This window comes from Maniola jurtina, chromosome 8 (genome assembly GCF_905333055.1).
Source record: "Maniola jurtina chromosome 8, ilManJurt1.1, whole genome shotgun sequence".
Classification (NCBI taxonomy): Eukaryota; Metazoa; Arthropoda; class Insecta; order Lepidoptera; family Nymphalidae; genus Maniola; species Maniola jurtina.
This window is the reverse complement of record NC_060036.1, coordinates 6060310-6084774: the sequence shown is the minus strand read 5'-3', so window position 1 is coordinate 6084774 and position 24465 is coordinate 6060310. Positions and strand designations below refer to the sequence as shown.

The window sequence follows — 24465 nt, the reverse complement described above, 5'->3', positions numbered from 1 at the left end:
AGCATCAGAATTGAGGAGTTGGAATCCAAAGTTAAAAGACAATGTCGCAAAGTTTCTTTATCGATTAAAAAAAATATGCAAATCGGTTCAGAAATCACGGAGATTTCGGTGTAGGTACATAGGTAGAAAAACACAACTCCTCCTTTTTGGAAAGTCGGTTAGAAGTAGCCCGTGTTACACCTTGGTTAATCCTCTACTTGTCTGTGAAAATCCGGTCAAAATACGTTCAGCTGTCCCGATGATAAGCCCGTTTAAACAGACAGACAGAGAGACAAAAATTTAAAAGACATGTGATTCAGTTATGGTACCAACAGTTCAAATAACCATATGAGCTTAATAATATGAGGTAGTTATTTCGAAATTACAGACAGACACATCAATTTTATTTATTATTAGTATAGATAAAACTAAGTAGTATCGGAACCAGGAAAGGTAATAAAACAGACACCAGTAAAAATATTTTATATATTCAAATAAATTACAAATACCTAACCACTTACCTCCCTACTTATGAATTTTATACCTAAACATATTTTTGACTGAACGAGTATTTATATAAAAATAAATAAACAATAACAATGAATAGGTACAGACAGTAAATTAATTGTGCTCTTATTTGCTAACCGCAAAAGATGGACGACAATTTTCATAAAGTCGTAGATAAATCCTTTGCGATACCCATTTTAAATAGTTTTAGAGAATTTATATGTTGTAGCAGCAAGCTTTGACATCGATTCTGATGTGTTTCTCTAAACTAATTTTAGATAAGGTAAGTATGTGTATCTTTTTCCTTTTATTATTAAAAAGGGTCGCATTGTGAATTTTAAACTAGGCTCTAAATAGTTAACTAACTACCACAGTTTTACGATGTAGGTACTACATAGGCTGCACTGAAAGTATCGGGAATGGAATATTTCCACTGTCCCTGTTATATTAAAATCTTTTTAATTGAAAACTCCTAGGTTTTAAAAATCGAATACCATTTATTTATTTAGAAAAAGATTCTCGGTCTTGTCACAAGGTCTTGTCAAACTTGCTTAGTCGTTGAGAAAATGGAATTGACTCGAGGAAATTCTAGAGCGATGATTTATTATGACTTTCGAAGTGGCTTAACACAAAAAGAGTGTGTCGACCGGATGATTTCTGCATTTGGTGATGAAGCCCCATCTAAAACCACAATTTATCGCTGGTTTGCTGAATTTCAACGTGGACGTGTCAAGCTCAGTGATGATCCCCGTCAAGGTCGTCCAAAAACTGCAGTCACCCAAGAAAACGTTGATGCTGTGCGTAAGCTGATTGAGGAAGATCGACATGTGACATACTGCGAAATTCAGGCAACTTTAGACATTGGCATGAGTCAAATACAAATAATCTTGCATAAACAATTAGGTGTAAAAAAGTTGTTTTCCCGATGGATACCTCATTTGCTCTGTGAAGAGCAATAAGCGGCTCGCGTTACTTGGTGCGTCAGAACTCTCGAAAGATTCCACGCAGGATCCTCAAATGCTGTATGTAGGTTACACACATACTTATTTAAGAATAAAAGTTTAAAAAAAGAAAAAAAACCTTCACTCAAAATATGTACGTCAAGACTGTTTTTGTTAATGTTGTTTATCTTATGTTGTGAGAAAAATAAAAACCAATTTTTACGAAGGAACTCGTGTCGTTTAATTATTCCATCATCAACGCACTGAGGATTCCTTTACTGTATACAACATCGTATCAGGTGACGAATCCTGGATATACGCGTACGAACTCGAAACAAAAAACCAGTCACGAGTTTGGTTGTTCGAAAATGAGTTAAAGCCAACAAAAATTGTTCGTTCACGAAGTGTTGCAAAAAAAATGGTGGCCACGTTTGTCTCCAAAACCGGCCATGTTGCGACTATTCCTCTTGAGGGACAAAGAACGGTTAATGCTGATTAGACATGTGTAAGTAATGCGATTGATGCATTACGCGTAATATTACCCGACCGCGTACTGTAGCATTACATATTACACGACAAAATCAAGCATTACACATCACACTAAAACATGACGCGGACAGCGTTTCGCGCTCGCTGCCTACTGACTGTTCGGTCATGTCATTCGGCAATCGGCATATCTCGGTGCGTGGTTTGAGAATCGTAAATTGTGCTAGTGAGAGAGAGTGAGAGAGAGATACTCGTGCTTCATATCGGTTGCGCGGCCAGCCCGATTTTATATACTGTAGTCTGTAACTGATGCAATAAGGTTTACGTTTATTTGGCTCCGCCAAGGTACTTAACTTAGCTCTTCAAAAATTCGTACGATATGATTGTTTAACAATGAATTCTTTGTTTATATTTATTAGTAATTATTAGTATTTGACAAAGCGTGGGCGGTCAAGGACATTTTTCACTTATTACGATAGGGTTCAATGAATATTTTTAAAATGCCAAATCGTAATTCGTAGGTAATCCATGTATATTGCCAGTCCTAAGCCTGGTCTAAAGTATGAAGGGAAACCAACTTTATTTATTAACTAAAGTGACCGAACGGAATATTGGCTAGCGGTATAATGTAACTAGGTGCGGTAGTGCGTACATCGAACGTAGTACGTATGGCGGCGGGGCATCCCATCACTCGATATCTCGTGTAATGTAATAATACATCCGAACATATTTTCATTTCATTACATAGCGCACTATTTGATAGGTGCCAGGTGGCCGTCACTAGCGCGCCAGCTCGGGCACGCTCGGGTGATGTTCGGAGTGATGGTAAAATGTAATATTACTTAGTACGAAATGTAATGCCATATGACATCACTTTTTAAAGTACTGTTTTGCGCATGTCTAATGCTGATTGGTATACTAGCATTTGTTTGCCACAGGTCGTTTCTGAACTCCGTAAAGAGAACTGCAACCGCCGCATCATCCTCCATCACGACAATGCGAGTTCTCACACCGCGCACAGAACAAAAGAGTTTTTAGAGCAAGAAAACATAGAATTATTAGACCATCCGCCGTACAGCCCCGACCTAAGCCCTAATGATTTCTGTACTTTCCCTAAAATAAAGAATACATTGCGTGGTCAGAGATTTTCATCACCTTAAGAAGCTGTGGACGCCTACAAAACGGCCATTTTGGAGACCCCAACTTCCGAATGGAATGGTTGCTTCAATGACTGGTTCCATCGTATGGAAAAATGTGTCAAATTTCGCGGAGAATACTTCGAAAAGTAATAAATACATTTTTAAATAGTAACGTTGTGTCACTTCCTTGATTCCCGAAATTTTCAGTGCCGCCCTCGTATCTGCAGTTAAGCAACGAATGTACTTGTCACATCACATCACACTAATATTATAAAGGCGAAAGTTTGTATGTGTGTGTGTGTGTGTGTGTGTGTGTGTGTGTGTGTGTGTGTGTGTGTGTGTGTGTGTGTGTGTGTGTGTGTGTTTGTGTGTGTGTGTGTGTGTGTGTATGTATGTATGTTTGTTACACCTTCACGCAAAAACTACTGGACGGATTTGGCTGAAATTCGGAATGGAGATAGATAATATCCTGGATTAGCACATAGGTTACTTTTTATCCCGGAAAACCAAAAAGTTCCCACGGGATTTCGAAAAACCTAAATCCACGCGGACGAAGTCGCGGGCGTCACCTAGTACAAAATATACGGTCTTGCAGGGCACGGGCGGCGCGACCCGCGTTTGCCGAACTCGCGTAGATCAGCTCCACTCGGCGGCGCCCTGCCGGAGGAGAGTTTACGTGAGCGTGGTTTTAAATATTTTAAGTGTCGTTTAATAAGTTCCATCGTAAAATGGTACTTTACTGTAGGTACTTGTATGAATTATCGAATGATTAATTCCTTGAGCCGACCACTCCGTATGTGGTTCATGCATCGCAACGCCATTCGGTGCCATAATCGGAGAGCTATGCCACGCCATGACCACGCCTCTATCAGCAGTGTGGCAGAGAGCAACGTCTTCATATAAAATGTGGAACTCTGATCGCCTTCTGTCGCGTTACTACTCACAACACCACAACTTAATATTATGTGCTTGCGAATCCAATTCTCTGTTTGACACCTGCACCAACACACCTCACATCTTCGTCGTTGTGCGGTGCATATGCATAATCAGCTATATAACCTAGATCTTAATTAAATATATCGGGGTTTTCCCTTAACAATTTCGCATCATCAGGACAGTACATGATAATGGTTCCAACTGTGCAGGGTCGCTCGCAACACTCGGTCGCCACTTGTCGTCTGACTCGTCGCCATCTCTCCTTAGCGATATGTCTTTGTTTTCTCATTAAATCCTTCGGTGACAGCTTATCTGAAAAACATGTTATTTCTATTAAAAGTTTTTCTGAGTACTTTATGATAAGCAAGTTGAGATAAGATAGATACCTACGTACTTTGTGATAAGTTAATTAAAACCTGAACAGAAAAATATAAAACCTCGCCATGTTGCGGAAAACAATTGTAACTAACTAGTTTATATACGTAGGTACTTACAAGCTGATGCCAGCAACTTAGTCCGCGTGGATTTAGATCGTGAAAATAAGTAGATTTAACAAGTGTAAATTCAAAATTTCTAACACCCCCGACAAGTGAAGGTTACAGTAGTTAACTAGAAAATAGCTGATATAACTTTCAAACGGCTGAACCGATTTTCTTGGATTGTAGCTAAGAACACTCTCGATCAAGCCACCTTTCAAACAAAAAAAATTAAAATCGGTCCATTCGTTTAGGAGCTACGATGCCACACACAGATACCCAGATACACACGTCAAACTTATAACACCTCTCTTTTTGGGTCGGGGGTTAAAAATCTATCTATCCTAAATCCCTTTGTTATTCCGGAATAAAAAGTAGTCTATGCCACTCCAAGTTTTTAACGCATCAATTCGTTGCTACGTTCGTTGTGGCGTGACTAAGGGACAACGAACAAACACTTTCGCATTTATAGTTTGCGTAGTTATGACTTTATCCTCTCCTTATTTTGTTTTATAGCGTTTAGTAGTAGTGATGGCTTTAATCAGTAGTTACAATGATCGTGCGATTGCGATCGTGGCTCTTCCAGTGCAGGTTTTCAGGCAGTTCAGTATGAATATTATTAGTGAAATAATTGTCATATGACGAAGCTATCACAGCTGATTTATTCCCGTTACAAAAAAAATAATCATCGGTTAAAATTATCCGCCGTTGAGTCAATTTGGAAAATGAATTTCACTACCCGCTTAACGAGATGAAAAAGAAAATAAATATCATACCTAATCGAAACTCAATTTAAAAAACCGTTCAAGTGCGAGTTGGACTCGCGCACGAAAGGTTCCGTACCATCGTACAAGATACCTATACCTAACACTTGTACAATATAGAACACTGCAAGTCACTGACGGACTACGCCATCTACGTATATTTGATTTAGTAAATCAATTTTTTCATGAAATACATTTTAATTAAAGGGCTGAAATAAATTATCCAGGTAGCAAGACACGCCCGGGCAAGGAAGCTCGGCCTCGAGGCCCTTACCCCGATAGACTTTAGTTTGTCGAGAAGACACCAGAATAACAAACATTTTAATTTTTTTTTTTGTGATGTGACCATAAATTCACGGTTCTCGGATTCTTTTTCTTTACTTGATGATGATACTACATGATTCTAGGTCAACGGGAAGTACCCTGTAAAGTTTTCTTGACAGACAGACAGACAACAAAGGGATCCTGTAAGGGTTCCTTTATTCCTTTTGAGGTACGGAACCCTAAAGAGATTGGTTACAAAAAGTGAATTTCTTCCTAAATAATAATAAGTATATTGAAGTTAACAAAACTAAATTAACTCAACCGAATTTGGGTCACATTCTTGGATAGTTTTAGTTTTTTATCTTGTCTTATTCATCAGCGAGAACGGATTCTAGGTCTGTACTCTGTAGGTATGTGCGCGCATCCCGCAAAAACTACTCAACGGATTTAAATGAAAATTGGCACAGTCAACTACAGTAATAGCTGATACTCCGGGTTAACATATAGAGTAGTTTTTATCCCGAAAAAAAATAAGAATTCTTCGGGATACGGGATATTTTTTTTATCGTTTTACTCAATAACTCCGTCAAATCTGAACTGATTTTAATCATTCTTTCTTTATAAGGAAGTGTGTACCATTATCTATACTCTATACTATATATATATTATATATATATTATATTATTATATTATTATAATAAATAAAATTGGAGTGTCTGTCTGTAATTTCGAAATAACTACCGCATATTAAGGTCATATGGTTATTTGAACGATACTATAACCGAATCACACGTTTTTAAAATTTTTGTCTGTCTGTCTGTCTGTCTGTTTTAAAAGGCTAATCTTGGGAACGGCTGAACCGATTTTGACGGGATTTTCACAGACAAGTAGAGAATTGACCAGGGAGTAACATAGGCTACTTTTTAACCGACTTTCAAAAAGGGAGTTGTGTTTTTCTACCTATGTACATCGAAATCTCCGAGATTTCTGAACCGATTTGCGTCATTTCTTTTTTAATCGATAGAGGAACTTTGCGACATTGTTTCATAAACTAAGGACTGTAGGACTAAGTATTTTGTAAAAAATTGTGTCATGTAGTGTATTAAAATATTTAACAAAATCCCTAATAACATCAAATTATTGCCTGTAAACAGATTCAAAACTGAACTATTTAAATGGCTTAACATGCACAATTTTTATGAGCTTAAGGAATTTTTTGATTTAAAATTGAGTAGGTAATATTATGGACTCGCAATTTGCACGGCATTCCATGGCAAATGTGGTGATTCCAAAACGAATTTGTAATAAGTATTTTAACCTGCATTTAAGCAAAGAAAATTGATTTGATTTGATTTGATTAGGTAAGTTTTGTTCAATTTTTGTGATGATCTAATGAATAGTTTCGGAAATACATAACAGAAAATCGATCGCGTTCGCCAGAGATTTTTAAAAACCTAAATCCACGCCGGCGAAGTCGCGGGCATCAACTAGTATAATGATAAAGTAAAATATGTTTAGTCATACCTACCTAGCATGGCTGAAGTGTCTCTTTTCACAATTTTATAAACGTTGTTGCAGAAGTTTTCTATAACTGAAGATAGCCATTTGCTACATGTGAAAACTCTATCGCTCATTTTGAAAGTTTCCGTATCTTCCGTTGCATGCACAATCGTTAAATTTCTATGCAACAAAATTATGTACACCTAAAACAAAATAATTTTAATATTAAAATCCTTATTTTACTCTTATGTTACTTATGAGTACGGTATTCCAAAAAAGGATCTCCATTGAGTCAGGTATTTTAGACAGAACTTCAACAAGATAGTGTATTAGATATTCGTTTAACTAAAAAACAAAATCATTTTAATATCAAGCACAGTATTGGAAAACACATAATAAAACCTACAAAATATTTATAATTCATTTCTCTAAATGCTATATTTATTTCCATTAAGAGCACAATAAATGTTTGGTCTGTTTAAGTGATATTTTATGAATGAAACTAATTAATAGAAACGCACTGTTCTAAAAATAAATTTTCTGTACAGGGTCCAATATGGAATCACCTAAAATATGTTTTTATCGATAAACATTGACAAAACACTGTCAATAAGATAACAGATTTTTCTAGCATCAGGAGACATACCTATGAATAAATAAATGCTTACCTAATTGATAAAATTAATTTATTGTGCAGGATAAAAGGTGTTAAAATTTTGCTTAGCAAGAGTGCAATAGAAGATCTGAAAGTCAGTCCTGCGAAGACCAGAAGATCTATGGTGAATATGGCGAATAAAAGAATCCTCACCAATTTTTTTGAAAATTAACCCAAAAATATCACAGTGCAATCAAAAAACGTCAAAAAACTTGGTTTTTAGATATGAAGATAGACTTGATGGCAGAGACGTACATTTTTAAGGACGAACGGTTGAAGAGGCCATTTTAAAGTAAGTGATTATTGTAATTTTATATTTTACAGCGTTGTCAGATAATACCTACTTACTTATGTGGAATCTTACGAATGCGACCCTATAAAAGCAAAAAAAAAATAGGTATACCTATGCTTCTGCGCCGTTAACTTAGTAAATCATCTGTTTATTGCTAAATTTACCAAGTTTGATTCACCTTGTCGATTTTTGAAGTTTTTCAAACATAGGTACTTACTCTAAAGTCCTAATAAAGTTTCTTTGAAAAGGGTACGAAAATAAGATCGAAGATACGCAGATGCGAACATAACCCAAAAAGTACGAATTTCGTACATTTCGTACCCTTGATACCTTTTTTTTTCTCTCTCGTCTGGCTTTACAAAGATTAGCCAATGTCAAGTTTGTAGTTATTTGTAACAAGTTACAAATAACTACTTACAAATGAACTTACAAATAAAGGCGTGTGCCGGCGCTCGCCGACACACGCCCGGCACCCCCTTAGAGCGCTTTCCAGTCAGTTTTAGCAAAAAAAAACACTCCAAAAAGGCAGAGCACGCCAGCCAGCTAACAAAGGCACGCTGATACCTATACCTTATAATAATAATATTATGTTATCCCACAGCTGTCAAACCTCAATGCTAGGAGGCCTAGCACCTAGCACCCTTATTTGACTGCTAAATTGTGATGATCATAATCAAGGTCTACTATTCTCTAATCTCTTCGGCGTTTTCTCTGCGCAGATATTATGGCATTCTCGTCCACCGACATATATTTTTCCATACACCAGTCCGAGCAGAATTCCGTGTGTCTTTTTTCGCTCGGTATTCCTCTTTTTTTAATTTTAGTGTAAGTTGCGTTCACATAGCAACAGTTGTGTTATCTCGGGGCAGTAGGGGAACGCGGTCAGCGGCGGACAAGACCGGAGGCCCAGGGCGGTATCGTTAAATGAGGCCTCCGGCTTCAATTATGGTCTTGTTAGGGTTCCGTTACGTACCCAAACGGTTACCAACGGGGCCCTATTACTAAGCCTGCGCTGTCCGTCCATCTTTCTGTCTGTCAGCGGGCTATATCTCGTGAACCTATTTTTATTGCTGATATCACAACAAATAATAAAAATTAAAAAATAGCCGCCATGAAGATTAAAACAAAATTAAAATGTGTTATTTTTTGTTCAATGGTACGGAACCCTTTGTGTGCGAGTCCGACGCGCGCTTGACCGATTTTTTGTTTGGGCACGCATAATAAAAACAAGCTGCAACTAGACACTGAATCCCGCGAATTTTTTCTTGAATTTTACATAATAGAGGCCTTCAACTACGAATTGGCTCTTATTGAAAAGATTTCGAAGCCAAAAATTTCGAGCCACCAAACTTTGAGAAATCCTCCTTTAGTCAAATCCCAAATGAGGATTTCCCAAAGTTTGGTGGCTCTCTAGACCCAAGGTCCCGAGGAGGCGGAGGGAGCGGTCCCCCCACCTTAGTCCGCCTCTGAACGCGGTTTCTCTCGTATCAGCAGACACAAATTATCAACTAAATATAAAAGGTCTGAGGTCATTGTTTAGTCACATTGTTTACTTGATTACCTTTTGAATGTATTTAAAAATAGTCGCACATGATAATGGAGCTTCATATAATTCATATAGTTACAAAATAATAGAGTACCTACCTAAAAAAATAAAAAGTATCTAAAAAATGTCTTACTAAAGTTATGGTTACAGACTTCAGTAGACCTACTGCCATAATGTAATAGCTACATAGACTAATTAATATACCTACAGTATGACAATTGCATCATCACTGATTGGATGATATTCGTCATTCGTGTGCAACTTTTTTTTTTATTTACAGACTAACGCTTGGCTGCAATCATACCTGCTAGCAAGTGATAATGCAGAATTGGAGGTAACCATAAACCATGTTGGCTAAAATGCACTGTCGCTACAAGAATCACCATACGAGTACATTCAGCCAACCACAGCAATTGAGATTGTATTTTATCATTACTGTCGTGCTAAATTTTAGAAAAGTACCTACTTAATTCATCAGGAATTCTCTTTCTTATTGTTCTTCCTAGTTCCTAGCAAGGTCCTGATAAAAGCTCAGTAAGTAAATAGTAGGTTAAATGCCCATGTACCTACATTTTTATCTTTTATCAAATTTTTATACTGAAATAGAACCTGATAAGTAGGTACTAATCTACTTATCAGGTTCTATTTCAGTATAAAAATTTGATACCCAACTCAGTGCAATTCAATGAGGATTTCATAATTAATTCAGAACATTACACAAGCAAAGTTTGAATGTATATTGTAATATAACACAATCATAATATATATTTTTAACAATGAAATAGGTAAGCCCACCCGTGCGAAGTCGGCGCCTACCAGTATGAGGTATAAACAAGAGGAGAACATTGTTTTTTAAATTGTTAATGCAAACGTGTGCAATAGAAAAGTTTACATATTGACAAACCATTAGCGAGTTGACCTAACCTTAATGTGTTGTTGTTCATCATTAATTCTAATTGATATCAGCTCAAGCCAAGCGTGACATGATAAAGAAAACTCGTAAACAAATCACGGGCATTGCAGCCAGACCGCCCTCTTTATAACTAGGGTGTCTTAGTTTCTACTTTTTTATACTGCATGCTGTCCTTTACATATATTATGTAAAAAGCCGTTAACTTCAAAAAATATTTAAGAGTTACCGCCAAGAGACATGAGATTTAAGAATTTGTTTCTAAAAACCTTGGTCGCAATCGGTCCATTATTTTTTAGAAACATTGGTTTTTGAAAATTCCTCCGTTTTTTGGCGATAATTCAACTTGCAACTAACGCCCGGCATGCGTTGCAAATTACAATTACTCTTTTTATAAACGCCTCTCGCGCCATTTTATTGTATGTGGTACCTACCATGTCAGAAACCTTTCTGTAAGTCCCAAAAATAACTGTCCCTACTAAAGTACTAAGTAAGTTTCATCGCAATCTGATGAATGGTAAGTACAGAAGCACATAATCAACAAAAAAAAACTGTCTCACACATAAAGCGATCGCCTGCCTGTGACGTTAAAATGCCGATAAAGTCGTCATACGTACTCGTACCACCTATCATAACGCGAGGAATCTTTGATAAGTTATCAGTAAGTAGGTATGCCTTTTTCCGCGTGCATCATTCGCGCTTAGGGTACATTACCTTTGTGTTTTGTACCGTCTGATACCTATCAGTTGTATTTAATTAATTTGTAACAAAAATAATGTAGTGGTAACGTAACGGCTTGTGTGCGAAATGGCCCACTGGAGTGTATTATTTGTTTTGTTTGTGTTCAACTTTGTACAAAGCGGTTGCAGCGAAGGTAATTAAAAATTTCGCCACATTTATTCAATAGGTTTTAAAAAAAAACATATTTACCTAATAGTAGGTATATTATGTATAGGCACCTTCTAGGTAAACGCGTCCCATCTTAGACCACATCATCACTTTCCATCAGGTGTGATTGTGGTCAAACGCTTGCCTATAGTGAATAAAAAAAAATTAACCTACCTATTCCTTAAACATTCAGCCGCATGACTAGGTAATTATTTTCACTTTGGATTGTTTTGATTTGGTAAAAATTAAACCTTTCCATTTCATAGACAAAAATAGGAATGTGTTATATTGGATACTAGCTAATCCAGCTGGCTTTGCTTGGGTGAAATTTGATATACGGTTTTTATAAGCATAATTGTATAGCCATGATACTTCCGATTAAAGTAGCTTTCTAATGGATAGAGAATTATTATTAAAATCGGTTCAGTAGTTTATCCATAACAAAAAAACAGACTAATATTTCCTCTAATAATATTTAGTAGTTAGTAGCTAATGATAAGATTATAATACCTATATATTAGTAGGACCTTCCGCGTGAAATGTTCTGAACGATAATGAAACCCGGATTGAGTTGCATACGAAACTCAGGTAGGAAACTGTAGGCTAACGAAATAAAATTACCAGTATCATAGACCATGTAGTTTTGCAAATGTCGCTTTATTTTGTTTCCGCAATCCTTTAAATGATTATATCGATCTTCCTTCTCATTATCTATAACCGGCAGTCTAAAATTGACTTTATCTTATCATTAACCACGAAAATAAACTTATTCATCAATGTCGAATGTCTAACCTTGATTTTTGCAATGCTTGTACGGCCTACCGTTTACTTATTGATTTACTAGCTGACGCGCCCCGATTTCGCTCGTGTGGAATTTGAGAAATTCCAACTGAATCTACAACAAAACTGAATCCACGCGGGCGAAGTCGCGGAAAAAAGTTTATCAAAAAAGATTAGTTTGGCATTATGATTGTTTAATACCCTTCTAGCGGGAAGAACTCGAAAAAATCCGGGCTTCGTCGCACCCAGAATTAATACCTATATGAACATAAATAAAATATTAGACCGGGCCGCTAGTGGCTGGAGCGGAGCTCTGGCTGGCGACCCTGGAAGGACGACCGCTTGCTATGGCGCAAGCTGTCGTGGCTACATGCAAAGTGCACGAGGCCAGGGGAGTGCATCTTTCAGGATGAGCCCACTGGGCGTCGCGCAGGGGAGGCACCGGCGCACGTTCGTAAGAGTTCCCGGAGCCTCTTAATATGCGCTGAGGATGGCCATCGAGGGGGTTTTAGTGGGTACAAATCCCACATAACCCGATCTCTCCTCAAAGAGGTCGGGTATCTTGTGAAGATTTCCCCCCCGTCAACAAAAAAAAAAAAAAAGGTACAAATAGTAACGATTTTTTATTTGTTTGTTTGTTTGATACTACTGAACCGATTTGAATAATTATTTCACTATTATAAAACACTGTATCCTAAATTGAAAACTAAAACTTCCAAGCACAGAATTATGCATAAGTGTGTCCAAGTCCAAAAAAAATTTTGGAGACCTCCACTTTTTGATATGACATCCGCTAAGTAGGTTAATTTTTTTCGTATAAATTATAGTCCATGTCACCCGGACCATTCCAACGAATCAATTGATACCTCATTCATCAAAATCGGCCCAGTAGTTTAGGCACTACGGTGGAACACGCAAAATCTGGATACAAACATAAACACATACATACATAGACTCCTAAAATCATTACCCTTCCTTTTGGCTTTGCCGCAGTCGGGTAAAAAGTAACATTAGGCTAATTCCACCCGAGGGAAGACGGGTCTATCAGATATATTTCATAACTTTTTTTAAAATTCGTATTTCAGAAAAGTGTTATTCCTACTGCGTGGGTGAGCAGTACGAATGTATCAATGGAAAGTGCTACTGCACCAATGGCTACATACCAGACTACCATCACTCGACTTGTGTGAAATGTCCAGGTACCTAATGCTTTTAAACTCATTTGTTCTCAAACTGGCCAAGTGCGAGTCGAACTTGCACACGAATGGCTTTGCACCTTCGTACAAGAAATAAGACTTTTTTGTGGTTAAATCACAAATTCACGGTTTTCGAAATTTTTTTCCTTTACTTGTGCTATGAGTCATTGCTACCTGCCAAATTTCATGACCCTAGGTCTGTCTGTTTGTCTGTCCGTCTGTCTTGTCTGTCTGTACTTCCCGTTGACCTAGAATCATGAAATTTGGCAGGTTGGTAGGTCTTATAGCACAAGTAAAAGGAAAAATTCAAAAAAAAAATGAAAATGTGTTCATGAACAAATAATTTGTATTTTCAATTTTCGAAGTAAGAAAACTATGCCAAATAAGGTATCATTATGAAAGGGCTTTACCTGTACATTCTAAAACAGATTTTTATTTATTTTTATGCAAATAGTTTTTGATTTATTGTCGAAAATGTCGAAAAAAATACTCGAGTACGGAACTCTCAGTGCGCGAGGCCGACTCACATTTGGCTGGTTTTTTATTACAGGATAGGCTTACGCTTGACGACAAAGCAATTGCGAAGTCAGTTGGAGCACGCTTGCCTGGAAGATGCCTTTTCATATAGGCAAGCGCATGTGTTTAGTAAGGTATACTGCAAAGTAACTGCGTACGGTGCGAACCCGTCCTACATGCAATGTGACAGATTCGTGACAGTCGTGTGTGCCTCTTTTTAACACCTGATATCTAACAAAGCCTCATTAGTTATTATCTACTTATGTAACATTATATTGCTAGGTAAACAATAATACGAGCAAATATAATGTTTCTAACTGATAAGATAAAAATATTATGATAGACGCATAAAAATTTAAAAATATAAGTTACTTACCTACTTATATTTTTAAAGTTAGGAGTTTGCCAGTTTCTTTCTATATTAGCGCCCGTCGATCTTCTAGAACTTTTGGTACTTAAATATTTGTAAATTGTTTCTCGGACGACTCGACGAAGAATACGATTTTGACTCGTTTAATCAGATGTTATTAACAACCGGGACCAACAGCGACCGCTCAATGCACTCACGTAAGGCACATGGAAATGGTATTCCGAACCAGTGGTAGTATGTCACACTAATATTATAAAGGCGAAAGTTTGTATGTATGTTTGTTACTCCTTCACGCAAAAACCATTGAACGGATTTGGCTGAAATTCGGAATGCAGATAGATAGGTCGTATCCTGGATTAGCACATAGGCATCTTTTTATCCCGGAAAATCAAAGAGTTCCCACGGGATTTCGAAAAACCTAAATCCACGCGGACGAAGTCGCAGGTGTAGCTAGTCTGTCATAAAAAAACAGATAGCGAAGGGTCCTCTCATACGACCTTTTATCAATCGTGAAAAAGGTGTGGGCCTCGAGGCTGAGCCTCTTCGCCTGTGCATTTCCTCACGCTTTGCTAGCGTGAAATTGAAATGTCCGCTTAGCCAAGAAATCGCTTTCTATAATAGTTCTAGAATTCTAGATCTAAAACTGAGCCAGATATCGATTTATATCTCAACCTAAGTTGACTATCTGAAATTTCGTTGCCGACAGAATCAGTAGCACTGTTTGTTTGAACTATTGCAGGGTTAGGAGAGAAATGTTTTGGGCCATGCTGTGGCGCACTTGACAACGAGACGCTACAGTGCTGGCACGGCGTCTGTCAATCATGTTATGGATCTCATGGGAATTGGATATGCAGGTTAACTCTTTGAATCTTTTCGATTTATACTATATATATGTATACGTAAATACGTCGTGGCCAAATTACAAAATTATCAATTTCATGAAGCACCTGACTGGGTCATGATTAGGTGGCATTTAGTCGATACGAGTACCTACCTGCCAAATTTCATAATTGGTAGTTTGTTTGTAGGGGGTAATCTCTGGAACTACTGAACCGATTTTGAAAATTCTTTCACCAGTAGAAAGTTACATTATTCCTGAGTGACATAGGCTACTATTAGAAATCCTTGCAGAAATTGTAATAAGCTCCCCGTGCGAAACCGTGGCGGGTCGCTAGTGTATACCTAATCATTGATGCATAATAAAGCTTCCTCCGATTTTTTTTAAATATATTAAATGCACAGGAGTCGTCTATAATCTACCAAGGAGAGAAGTTGGTATAGGACTCTCTCCGTTACGTAATGCCATACAAAAACTCAATGTGCATTTTACACCACCAACCAGTCACAGACGAAACTATGTTTTCGAATTGAATTTTAAATGTTCTTGAAAACATGTTTGTGATTGGTTGAGACTCAAAATGGTTAACGCCCACTGAGTTTTTGTCTGTGTCATTTGGATGGGATAACGTAAAAGAGAGAGCCCTATATACTAACTTCTCTCCATGGATAGAATATAGTTAGGTAGTTCTATTACAAGTATTGACGTTCTTTGATCTGTGATATTTTCTTTGATTACAGTGATTCTATGGAACAAATGCTACTGGTATCGGGCTCTCAAATAGTAATGGCGGTTGCCCTCGTCCTTGGGATAGTCGCTACGTTTACGTTGCTGTATAAACTTTGTGCAGTCTCTCAGTTAAGGTAGGTACCTATTTTATTAGGGTTCCTTACCCGACGGGTGCCAACAGGACCCTATTCCTAAGCCTCCGCTATCTATCCACCCGTTCGTTGTCTGTCCGCCCGTCCGTTCGTTGTCTGTCAGCAGGCTGTACATTGTCGTGAGTTGTAATACGCTCCGGCTACACGCTCCGTGTTGCCTGGGCAGTTAAAACTACACAGGCAAGACCGAGGTCTTCGCAGTCCAATCTTTAGCAGCTTTTGGAACTGTGTGGGATAGGTACAATCTTGCCGTCCACACCGCGCACGCACTTAACTGCGCAAACTCGCTTGTGCAGGTAAGCTCTTATGAAAGACGGAGCGTGAAGCTTTAGCCTTAAGTAGAGAGATAGTCAGCCGTTCCGAAGATTAGCCTTTTCAAACAGACAGACAGACAGACAGACAGACAGACAGACACAAAAATTTCAAAAACGTGTGATTCTGTTATAGTATCGTTCAAATAACCATATGACCTTAATATGCGGTAGTTATTTCGAAATTACAGACAGACACTCCAATTTTATTTATTAGTATAGATTACAATATTTTAAGTAAGAGATTTCACCGGGTTAGATTTATTATAGGTAGATACTTACTTACCATAGATTATTATTATTAAAATGTTAAAATAAAAATATACGAACCGGAATTAAGAACAAATTTCATAGTTTTGGTATTGTTGTGTGACAAGTTACATATCTTCATTCCTTGTGTATATTTCAGGCCACTGGATCCTTCTACTGAAGGTCGGTTATCCATCGGCAGTTTGCAAATTTACGTAAATGAACGCCTAAGAGATGCACCACCAAAGTAAGTAGCAACATAATCCATATAGCTACTTAGTCCTCCATCCAAATATAATAATAAAAGGAATAATAAAAGGAAATGGACTGACTGACTGTTCTATCAACGCACAGCTCAAACTACTGGACGGATCGGTCTGAAATTGGCATGCAGATAGCTATTAATATTACGTAGACATTCGCAATAGTTCTAAAACTTTATTTTGTTTTAGTTACATGACTTTGCGTTCTTCTAGGTATTCTTCGGCAGCGCCATCTGGATCATCGATATATCCAGCAACAGTTTACCTGAATGCTGGATTTGTAAGTTATATTTTGATTTTTGTTTCATCATCATCAACCCATCTAACTCGGTATGCGATTTGGCGTTTCGCTGTAAGCATACCTAGCGAGCATTCTTCAATAAATCACTGGCCCCCCTACTGAGCTCTGGTCTCCTCTCATGAACAAGGGATCAGCAAAGTCTACCACGCTGGCCAAGTGCAGATTGGCAGACTTCACATACCTTTGGGAACATTATGGGAACTCTCGAGGTTCGTTTGCCATTGGTTGGTCCTATATTGTTGCTTTACTGATTGATATTAAAATATTTTTTTAGAAAACCTTCAATGGATTAAAAATAAATGTCAAATGAGCTCAGTGGCTATCATACAGTGTTGATTACTGAGTTAGTATCTCGCTAACGCGTGTATTCGCCGCGATTTCACCCTTTCTGGACAAGGTCTTACGGACGAAGCCGAGCGAAAGAACTAGTCTGTATTAAGTAGGTATATATTTGTTTTTAACCCCCGACCCAAAAAGAGGGGTGTTATAAGTTTGACGTGTGTATCTGTATATCTGTCTGTGGCGTCGTAGCTCCCAAACTAATGCACCGATTTTAATTTAGCTTAGTTATCAGCTCTTTTCTAGTTACTGTAACCTTCACTTGTCGGGGGTGTTATAAATTTTTAATTTACACTTGTTACAGGTACACGACAACAGTCTACCTCCGCCTCCGTACACCCCCGAACAAAAATACGAAAATGAACCAAATACTACATCTACAGCTGCTGTTCATATGTGAACATTGAGAACTGGATTTTTTCACAAAATTATAAGTAAAATTAAGTATATTTTGTGACTTGTACTAAATGCGAATACAAATAAAATCACGGCTATCTGTGAAATTAAGTATTAGATGAAATTGTAAAATACATAGGTAGATGATATATAGACAATAAGTACCTATGTACAATCTGTGAGGGCATACGTACATAATAATTCAGTCTTTTTTTATTGAAAATGTTACAATAAAAGTTAAAGCTTCCTGAAATGAATTACTACTGTACTATGTGGCAAATTCTGTTGTAGGCACAATCTCTAAACTAAATACAGTCTAAATCTAGTGCTGTCCTTTTCCACAGGGAGCTTTATCAAAGGGACAGCAATACATTTACACCTGTCATTTTAGTTAAGCTTAGAGAACAATAATTGTACAACAGAATTGGCCACATTCATTGAGCACGTTTCTATTGGCTGGAATGGCAATTAATAAGGCAACTGTAATTTAACTGAGAAAGGCTGTGCCGTCTTGGCAATTGGTTAACCGCGTCTTATAGACCCACACACGGTCGACTAGTCGCCCGGCAACTCGGTCGAAACTGTAATTTATATGGAAGTCGCCGTGTGTGTAGGTACTGTGTATGCACGCAGATGCTGCAACTTCGTGCGCATTTACACGGCAACTTCCATATAAATTATAGATTCTAACGGTTGCCATCGATTGAGTCGCTGGGCGACTAGCCGATCGTGCGTACTGGGATCATAGTTAATTTCATACACTCTTGCACACCTCATATTTGCATTACTGTTGCCACTGGCTAATAAAAAACGCTGATATACCTAATTTCGCGTTGAACAGATGAACCAGTCTATGCAAAGAGTAAGTATATATATAGTCCTGTGTCAGTTGTCGCATGAGGTAAAGGTGCTTGTAATCATATTAAAAAAAACCGACCAAGTGCGAGTCGGACTCGCGCACCGAGAGTTCCGTAGTTGGGTATTTTTTTCGATATTTTGCACGATAAATCAAAAACTGTTGTGCATAAAAATAAATAAAAATCTGTTTTTGAATGTACAGATAAAGTCCTTTCAAATGATACCCCACTTGGTATAGTACAGACAGACAACAAAGTGATTCTATAAGGGTTCCGTTTTCCTTTTGAGGTACGTAACCCTAATAATACGTAAATAGCCCTTTGAATATTGCTAATATTTACGTAGGTAAATGTTCAAGAGATGAGCCAATCCTCATCACCAGAGGTGCTGTAGTTACACAAAAATAGTAGGTAAATAGCCCTGTGAATAGTGTTCAAGACCAATATGTTTTGTAATAAAAGATTTTTTTGAATATTTTGCTATTTTTATTTATGTCTATAACTAGTTACTGCCATCAGTAGTAAGAACCCTTATATTATCTGCCCGTAGGTATATCTTGCAATATTGATTGATTGAGGCCGCTTCATCGAAGATTAGTAACATTTGTTGGTGGATGGAACCTAAAACAGTGCAGTTTCTAAGATGAAGGAATCAACGTTATCAGTGCTTGTTACCTTTTCCTTTTAAAGTCTAACTGCACCTCACCTCAAGAGAGGTCAGGTGAATGAATTTTGCTTGAGAATAGCAAGATTTTTTCGTCTAACGGTAGGTAGGTACCTCCTACATAGGTAAAGCAAAAATTGTAAATCGACGTTTGGAATTACGCATATTTTTGGCAAAAGAGAACATATTTTTACACAAAATAGACATATTATAAAGTAAAGTAAAAGAAAATTCCTATATCGTGAAGATAAGTTAAAAATCTGATGAGTGATGACTGATGACATAGCGTCGAATTCAATCTGCACTAAGCCCCTTATCTCGTATGGAAGCTACCATGAAATAAAACTTTAATTTTTTTTAATGCAATATTTGGCTGAAGGCCATCAGATTCTGAAATAAGCCTGAGACAGACGGACGGACGGACAAGTGCAATTTTACTCAAGTAGGCTCAAAGGACGTCGCTTCGCTCGATCAATAACAAGGAGTACGTAATCACTACGGTCAATAATTTAAGAATTAATGACGATCATTTAAAATAAGTTGATATGTGGCATGTGCAAGGAACATTATACTAAAATGTTACACTCACAAAGTTAGGTAGGTACCCAAAATTGTATGGTAGGTATCTTTGTCATACTCGTAGATAGCACAAAAATCCAATAATTCAAAAAACATCTTATGTTTTCTTCGTAAGGCAAATTGTTTAATAGCTACAAACCTCGAATCTCACAAAATTTTACATAAAACTTTTTTACTGGCACTCTAAAAGCCCCGTATTATAAAAAACCCCGCTACTTTAACAATGTTACCCGTTTTTAATACACTCATCGTTAAGAAGTCAGATAAATCAAAAGAAAAATAAAACCGACTTCAAAAACCACAAACACTAAAAAGTAAAAAATAACTTTTGTTTAGCTACACGTGTAATGTACCTAGGTAAGAAGTCGAGCGAGCATAGCGTGTTTGTGGTTTTTGAAGTCGGTTTTATTTTTCTTTTGAAAATTTTTTATTTCACAATTTTTTGTGGCCCCACTGTACTATAATATGCTATGCCGAATCAAAACCCTACTGTTTACTAAGCTATTACACTGATCGCGAGCAATAATTTGCTCTTATCTATTGAGGAGTTCTGTTCTCCATCCCCGATCAGATCTATCAGATCTTCACCAAATTTATGTATATATCTTCATATGTGTATGTATGTTTGTTACTCCTTCACGCAAAAACTACTGGACGGATTTGGCTGAAATTTGGAATGGAGATAGATACTATCCTGGATTAGGACATAGGCTACTTTTTATCCCGGAAAATCAAAGAGTTCCCACGGGATTTTTAAAAACCTAATTCCACGCAGACGAAGTCGCGGGCATCGGCTAGTAAAAAATAAAAAAGATTCCGATGAATTGAGAACCTCCTCTTTTTTGGGAAGTTGGTTAAAAAGGTTAGAACCCAGAGCCGCAATGAGTCAGTTAAAAAGGGACAAAAGCAAAAGTTGGGACTTCGTCTGTGGTGGCGTTTGCTGGCGCGCGTGTTGTGACTTTTTGGAGTGTGTTTTTTTGTTAGAAGTGGCCGGTTTTTGTGTTCTGCTGGTGTTTATTGATGGTGGAACTGACTTGGAAGCACTCTAAGGGAACGCCGCGTGTATGTCGGTGGGCGCCAGCACAGACGAAGTCCATACTTATACATATAGTTTCCTTAACTTGTAAATAATACAAACTTGACATTGGCTAATCAGTGTAAAGCCAGACGAGAGAAAAAAAAAGCAAAAGTTGTCATTTTGATTTTGACTGCTTCTGCTTTTTATGCTTTTGACTTTGATGGCTGATGCTTTTGATTGAGCAGTTGAGACATCGGCAAAAGCAAAAAGTGAGCAAAATTTGAAGAAAAACTTGAGAAAAACACAGTGAAAAGTAAAAATCAAAACTCTAAACCAATAATACTGAAATGAGAAACCGAGAGAAGTAATTCATTTCCTTTATATCTAAAAATACCTTGACTCGCTCTAAAATTCCATTGTTTGGAGTAGTTAGGTATACCATAATTAGATTGTCCCCGAATTTTGTAATCAAGCATGGCCGATGAAGAGGTTAATGGAGACACGGACGATATACAGCACGAGAAAGACAAAACTCAGAAAAAGGCAGCGAAACACGACAGTGGTGTAGCTGATTTAGAAAAAGTTACAGATTATGCAGAGGAAAAGGAAATATCATCTCAGGACATATCTAGTGTAAGTCAATGGATTTGAGGAGCTAACTAACAAAATGTTGTTTTATCCACATTAACGATCCATCCTTCTTGGGCTCGCAAATAACATTGCAAAAACACTTCTAATGTATTTATATCTATGGTACAAATTATATCAAATAGTAGATTGTACAACAAGGGCAAAAAACAAGTCATTTTAACCTAGACAGTTACCTACCCAAGCCAAAGGCGAGGGCAGATATTAAAGTCAAGGATAAAATGTATTTTATGAGAGTTAAACACTTTGATTGCGAGGAAATGAAACAGTGATGATATGCAACTTAATCTCATGTTTCACCTCTTCTGGTCAATGCTTACGCTCTAGCCATACAACGATAGATTACCTACTGCACAGGTACTAGGTCAGACGCTGTTCATTGAGATCAAATAATATCCAGATTAATTAATCACCTACTGCTCAAGTTTAAAGTTGGAAACCTTTTACAAACACCAAGGATAGCTTACATTAATAAAGTACCAGTGGAGCATAGTAACACAAGATTCAAAGAGCTTAAAAAGCAGTTTTAGTCTACTTACACCCAGCTCTATACAAGGATGAGAAGTGAAAAGTAGCTTTTTGAACTCAAAAACTCGCATGATAGTAAAAACGCAGATGGAAGTTTTAGAAATCTTAATTAGGGTCTATTTATAGAGAGAAACTACATGCAAAATCTCAAGAGTCAAGTTTCTAAAGCCAGTTTGAGCTGGATGTTGATATTACTGTCATTCAAGCTTCTTATAGGAACATTCATTCTGATATTATTAAATACTACTTAAGGTTGCAATTTCAGGCACTCTCATTAATCGGAGATAGAAGAAATAAAGAAGCAGCTGAGAGACTTGAAAAAGAAAAAGAGCTACAAAAAGTATCTGTCAAAAAAGATGATATAGAATTAATTGTAAGTAGTTATTGAGTTATGTATCTTGCACCTAACTCGTTTCAGCTTCACCCAGGTAGCCTCAAGTATTATTAAATTAGACCTTGAGTTATTATCAACAGTATCTCAATCCATCACCAGCCCACACTGCCTATAGATATGTTAAGTTTATAATTATTATAAAGAATAGACTTAAATGACATTAGAATATCAAGTGTGAGAGTACAATTTTAGCCAGACGAGAAAAAAAAAGAGTACAATTTTTTGTGCCCTATATATACCTATGAAAAAATTATACATATATGGAATGTGTGCCATCTCTTCTGCTCTCATGTGTTTTGTATGGTCTTGTCTTACTCACCATATACCGTGTAATATGAACTTAACATTATGTCTCTTGTGGTAGATTTTAAATAATACCTATACCTACTGCTACTTTCTGCTTATGTTTGATTGTTGAATCATTCAATAAGTAGGTATGACTAATCACACTAATATCACACTAAAATTATAAAGGCGAAAGTTTGTATGTGTGTGTGTGTGTGTGTGTGTGTGTGTATGTTTGTTACTCCTTCACGCAAAAACTACTGGACGGATTTGGCTGAAATTTGGAATGGAGATAGATAATATCCTGGATTAGCACATAGGCTACTTTTTATCCCGGAAAATCAAAGAGTTCCCACGGGATTCCGAAAAACCTAAATCCACGCGGACGAAGTCGCGGGCATCATCTAGTAATATTATAAAGGCGAAAGTTTGTATGTTTGTGTGTGTGTGTGTGTGTGTGTGTGTGCGTGTGTGTGTATGTTTGTTACTCCTTCACGCAAAAACTACGGGACGGATTTGGCTGAAATTCGGAATGGAGATAGATAATATCCTGGATTAGCACATAGGCTACTTTTTATCCCGGAAAACCAAAGAGTTCCCACGGGATTTCAAAAAACCTAAATCCACGCGGATGAAGTCGCGGGCGTCAGCTAGTATATTATAAATGCGAAAGTTTGTGTGTATGTGTGTGTGTATGTTTGTTACTCCTTCACGCCAAAACTACTGGACGGATTTGGCTGAAATTTGGAATGGAGATAGATAATATCCAGGATTAGCACATAGGCTACTTTTTATCCCGGAAAATCAAAGAGTTCCCATGGGATTTCAAAAAACCTAAATCCACGCGGACGAAGTCGCGGGCATCATCTAGTTAATTATAAATTATAATTAATTAATTATCAACACTATTATATCATATTACAAATCTAGCAATTCTGACCATCAAAAAGAGTACAATGTTAGCTATTTTGAATAAATGATTCGACTTGTGACTAAATAAGTATAGATCGTTACGGCTATACTCACGTATTTAGTGGACATAAGTCGGAACTGTCGGGAGATGATCTGCAGCCATCTCCCCACGCCAGGCAGGCTCATAGCGGTCTGTACTGACAACTACGCGCAGCGCGAGCTGTGCACCTATGAAAAAGGACTCCAGATGGGTCCAAACTATTCAGGTTTACATCGACTAAATAGGTACGTGAGTATAGCCGTAATAATCTATACTTATAATAGAAATCACTCAGGATAGTTCAAACGATAAAATAATTACAAATAAATACCCTTTTTTTCAGGTTAAAGAAATGGAAATTTCCAGGACACTAGCTGAAAGAACTTTGCGTGAACATAGTGGCGATTTGGTTGCAGCACTAATAACTTTAACGAATTAATGTATATTACATTTCTAATATAAAGTTTTTGGAACTCATACAATAAGGTGTTATTCTTTTCAATCTGATGCCATTTATACCTACAATAAAATAATCAAGGAGCTGGCAAACAAATAATGTACCTTAGTAATTATTGCACGAAATAAAATTTTACAGGAGCATGAAATCTTAGAATAACAATGCAGCATAGAATGGAAAGAAAGCTGTAGAAAGTACCTACTGCAATTTGTAGTTTTGATGGAAATCGTGGTACGATTTTAAGGAGTCACTATGGAGATTTTGAAGTCTGACTACTTTAAAGTATTAACCATAACGTAATAATAAAGGAAACTATGCACTTATTGTTTTCTTTCTTAATGACTGTATAGTGATGTGATG

General features: G+C 37.2%; 3 protein-coding genes across 4 annotated transcripts; 2 read left to right on the top strand and 1 right to left on the bottom strand.

Annotated features, from left to right (window-relative positions):
- Positions 1-3632: 3632 nt before the first annotated feature.
- LOC123867788 lies at positions 3633-11014 on the bottom strand. 2 transcript variants are annotated; one of them, XM_045910056.1, is made up of 3 exons: positions 10830-11014; positions 7021-7195; positions 3633-4300 (listed from the first exon to the last, which is right to left on the bottom strand). In XM_045910056.1, exons 1-3 carry the CDS (start codon positions 10830-10832, stop codon positions 4119-4121), a joined length of 360 nt encoding a protein of 119 aa, XP_045766012.1. In that variant the 5' UTR covers positions 10833-11014; the 3' UTR covers positions 3633-4118. The 2 variants fall into 2 exon arrangements, with proteins under 2 accessions (XP_045766012.1, XP_045766011.1); XM_045910055.1 differs by lacking the exon at positions 10830-11014 and adding an exon at positions 7399-7454.
- A 53-nt stretch (positions 11015-11067) lies between these two features.
- On the top strand, positions 11068-17837 carry LOC123867786. The gene is made up of 7 exons (XM_045910052.1): positions 11068-11269; positions 13149-13262; positions 14885-14999; positions 15724-15846; positions 16585-16671; positions 16901-16967; positions 17632-17837. The coding sequence occupies exons 1-7, from the start codon at positions 11203-11205 to the stop codon at positions 17725-17727; spliced, it is 669 nt and encodes a 222-aa protein (XP_045766008.1). The 5' UTR covers positions 11068-11202; the 3' UTR covers positions 17728-17837.
- Positions 17838-21046: 3209 nt separating this feature from the next.
- Positions 21047-24126, top strand: LOC123867789 (huntingtin-interacting protein K). The gene is made up of 3 exons (XM_045910057.1): positions 21047-21474; positions 22283-22390; positions 23992-24126. Exons 1-3 carry the CDS (start codon positions 21316-21318, stop codon positions 24085-24087), a joined length of 363 nt encoding a protein of 120 aa, XP_045766013.1. The 5' UTR covers positions 21047-21315; the 3' UTR covers positions 24088-24126.
- Positions 24127-24465: the final 339 nt, after the last annotated feature.

Excerpts from the sequence above, each read along its gene's own strand:
- LOC123867788 (XM_045910055.1), bottom strand. The coding sequence starts at position 7,443 with ATGGAAATAAATATAGCATTTAGAGAAATGAATTATAAATATTTT. Across the intron at positions 7,196-7,398 it reads AAATGAATTATAAATATTTT|GTGTACATAATTTTGTTGCA; the intron begins GTAGGTTTTATT and ends ATTTTGTTTTAG. Across the intron at positions 4,301-7,020 it reads AGACACTTCAGCCATGCTAG|ATAAGCTGTCACCGAAGGAT; the intron begins GTAGGTATGACT and ends CATGTTTTTCAG.
- LOC123867786 (XM_045910052.1), top strand. The coding sequence starts at position 11,203 with ATGGCCCACTGGAGTGTATTATTTGTTTTGTTTGTGTTCAACTTTGTA. Across the intron at positions 15,847-16,584 it reads TGTGCAGTCTCTCAGTTAAG|GCCACTGGATCCTTCTACTG; the intron begins GTAGGTACCTAT and ends TGTATATTTCAG. Across the intron at positions 16,672-16,900 it reads CTAAGAGATGCACCACCAAA|GTATTCTTCGGCAGCGCCAT; the intron begins GTAAGTAGCAAC and ends GCGTTCTTCTAG.
- LOC123867789 (XM_045910057.1), top strand. The coding sequence starts at position 21,316 with ATGGCCGATGAAGAGGTTAATGGAGACACGGACGATATACAGCACGAG. Across the intron at positions 21,475-22,282 it reads CATCTCAGGACATATCTAGT|GCACTCTCATTAATCGGAGA; the intron begins GTAAGTCAATGG and ends TTGCAATTTCAG. Across the intron at positions 22,391-23,991 it reads AAGATGATATAGAATTAATT|GTTAAAGAAATGGAAATTTC; the intron begins GTAAGTAGTTAT and ends CCTTTTTTTCAG.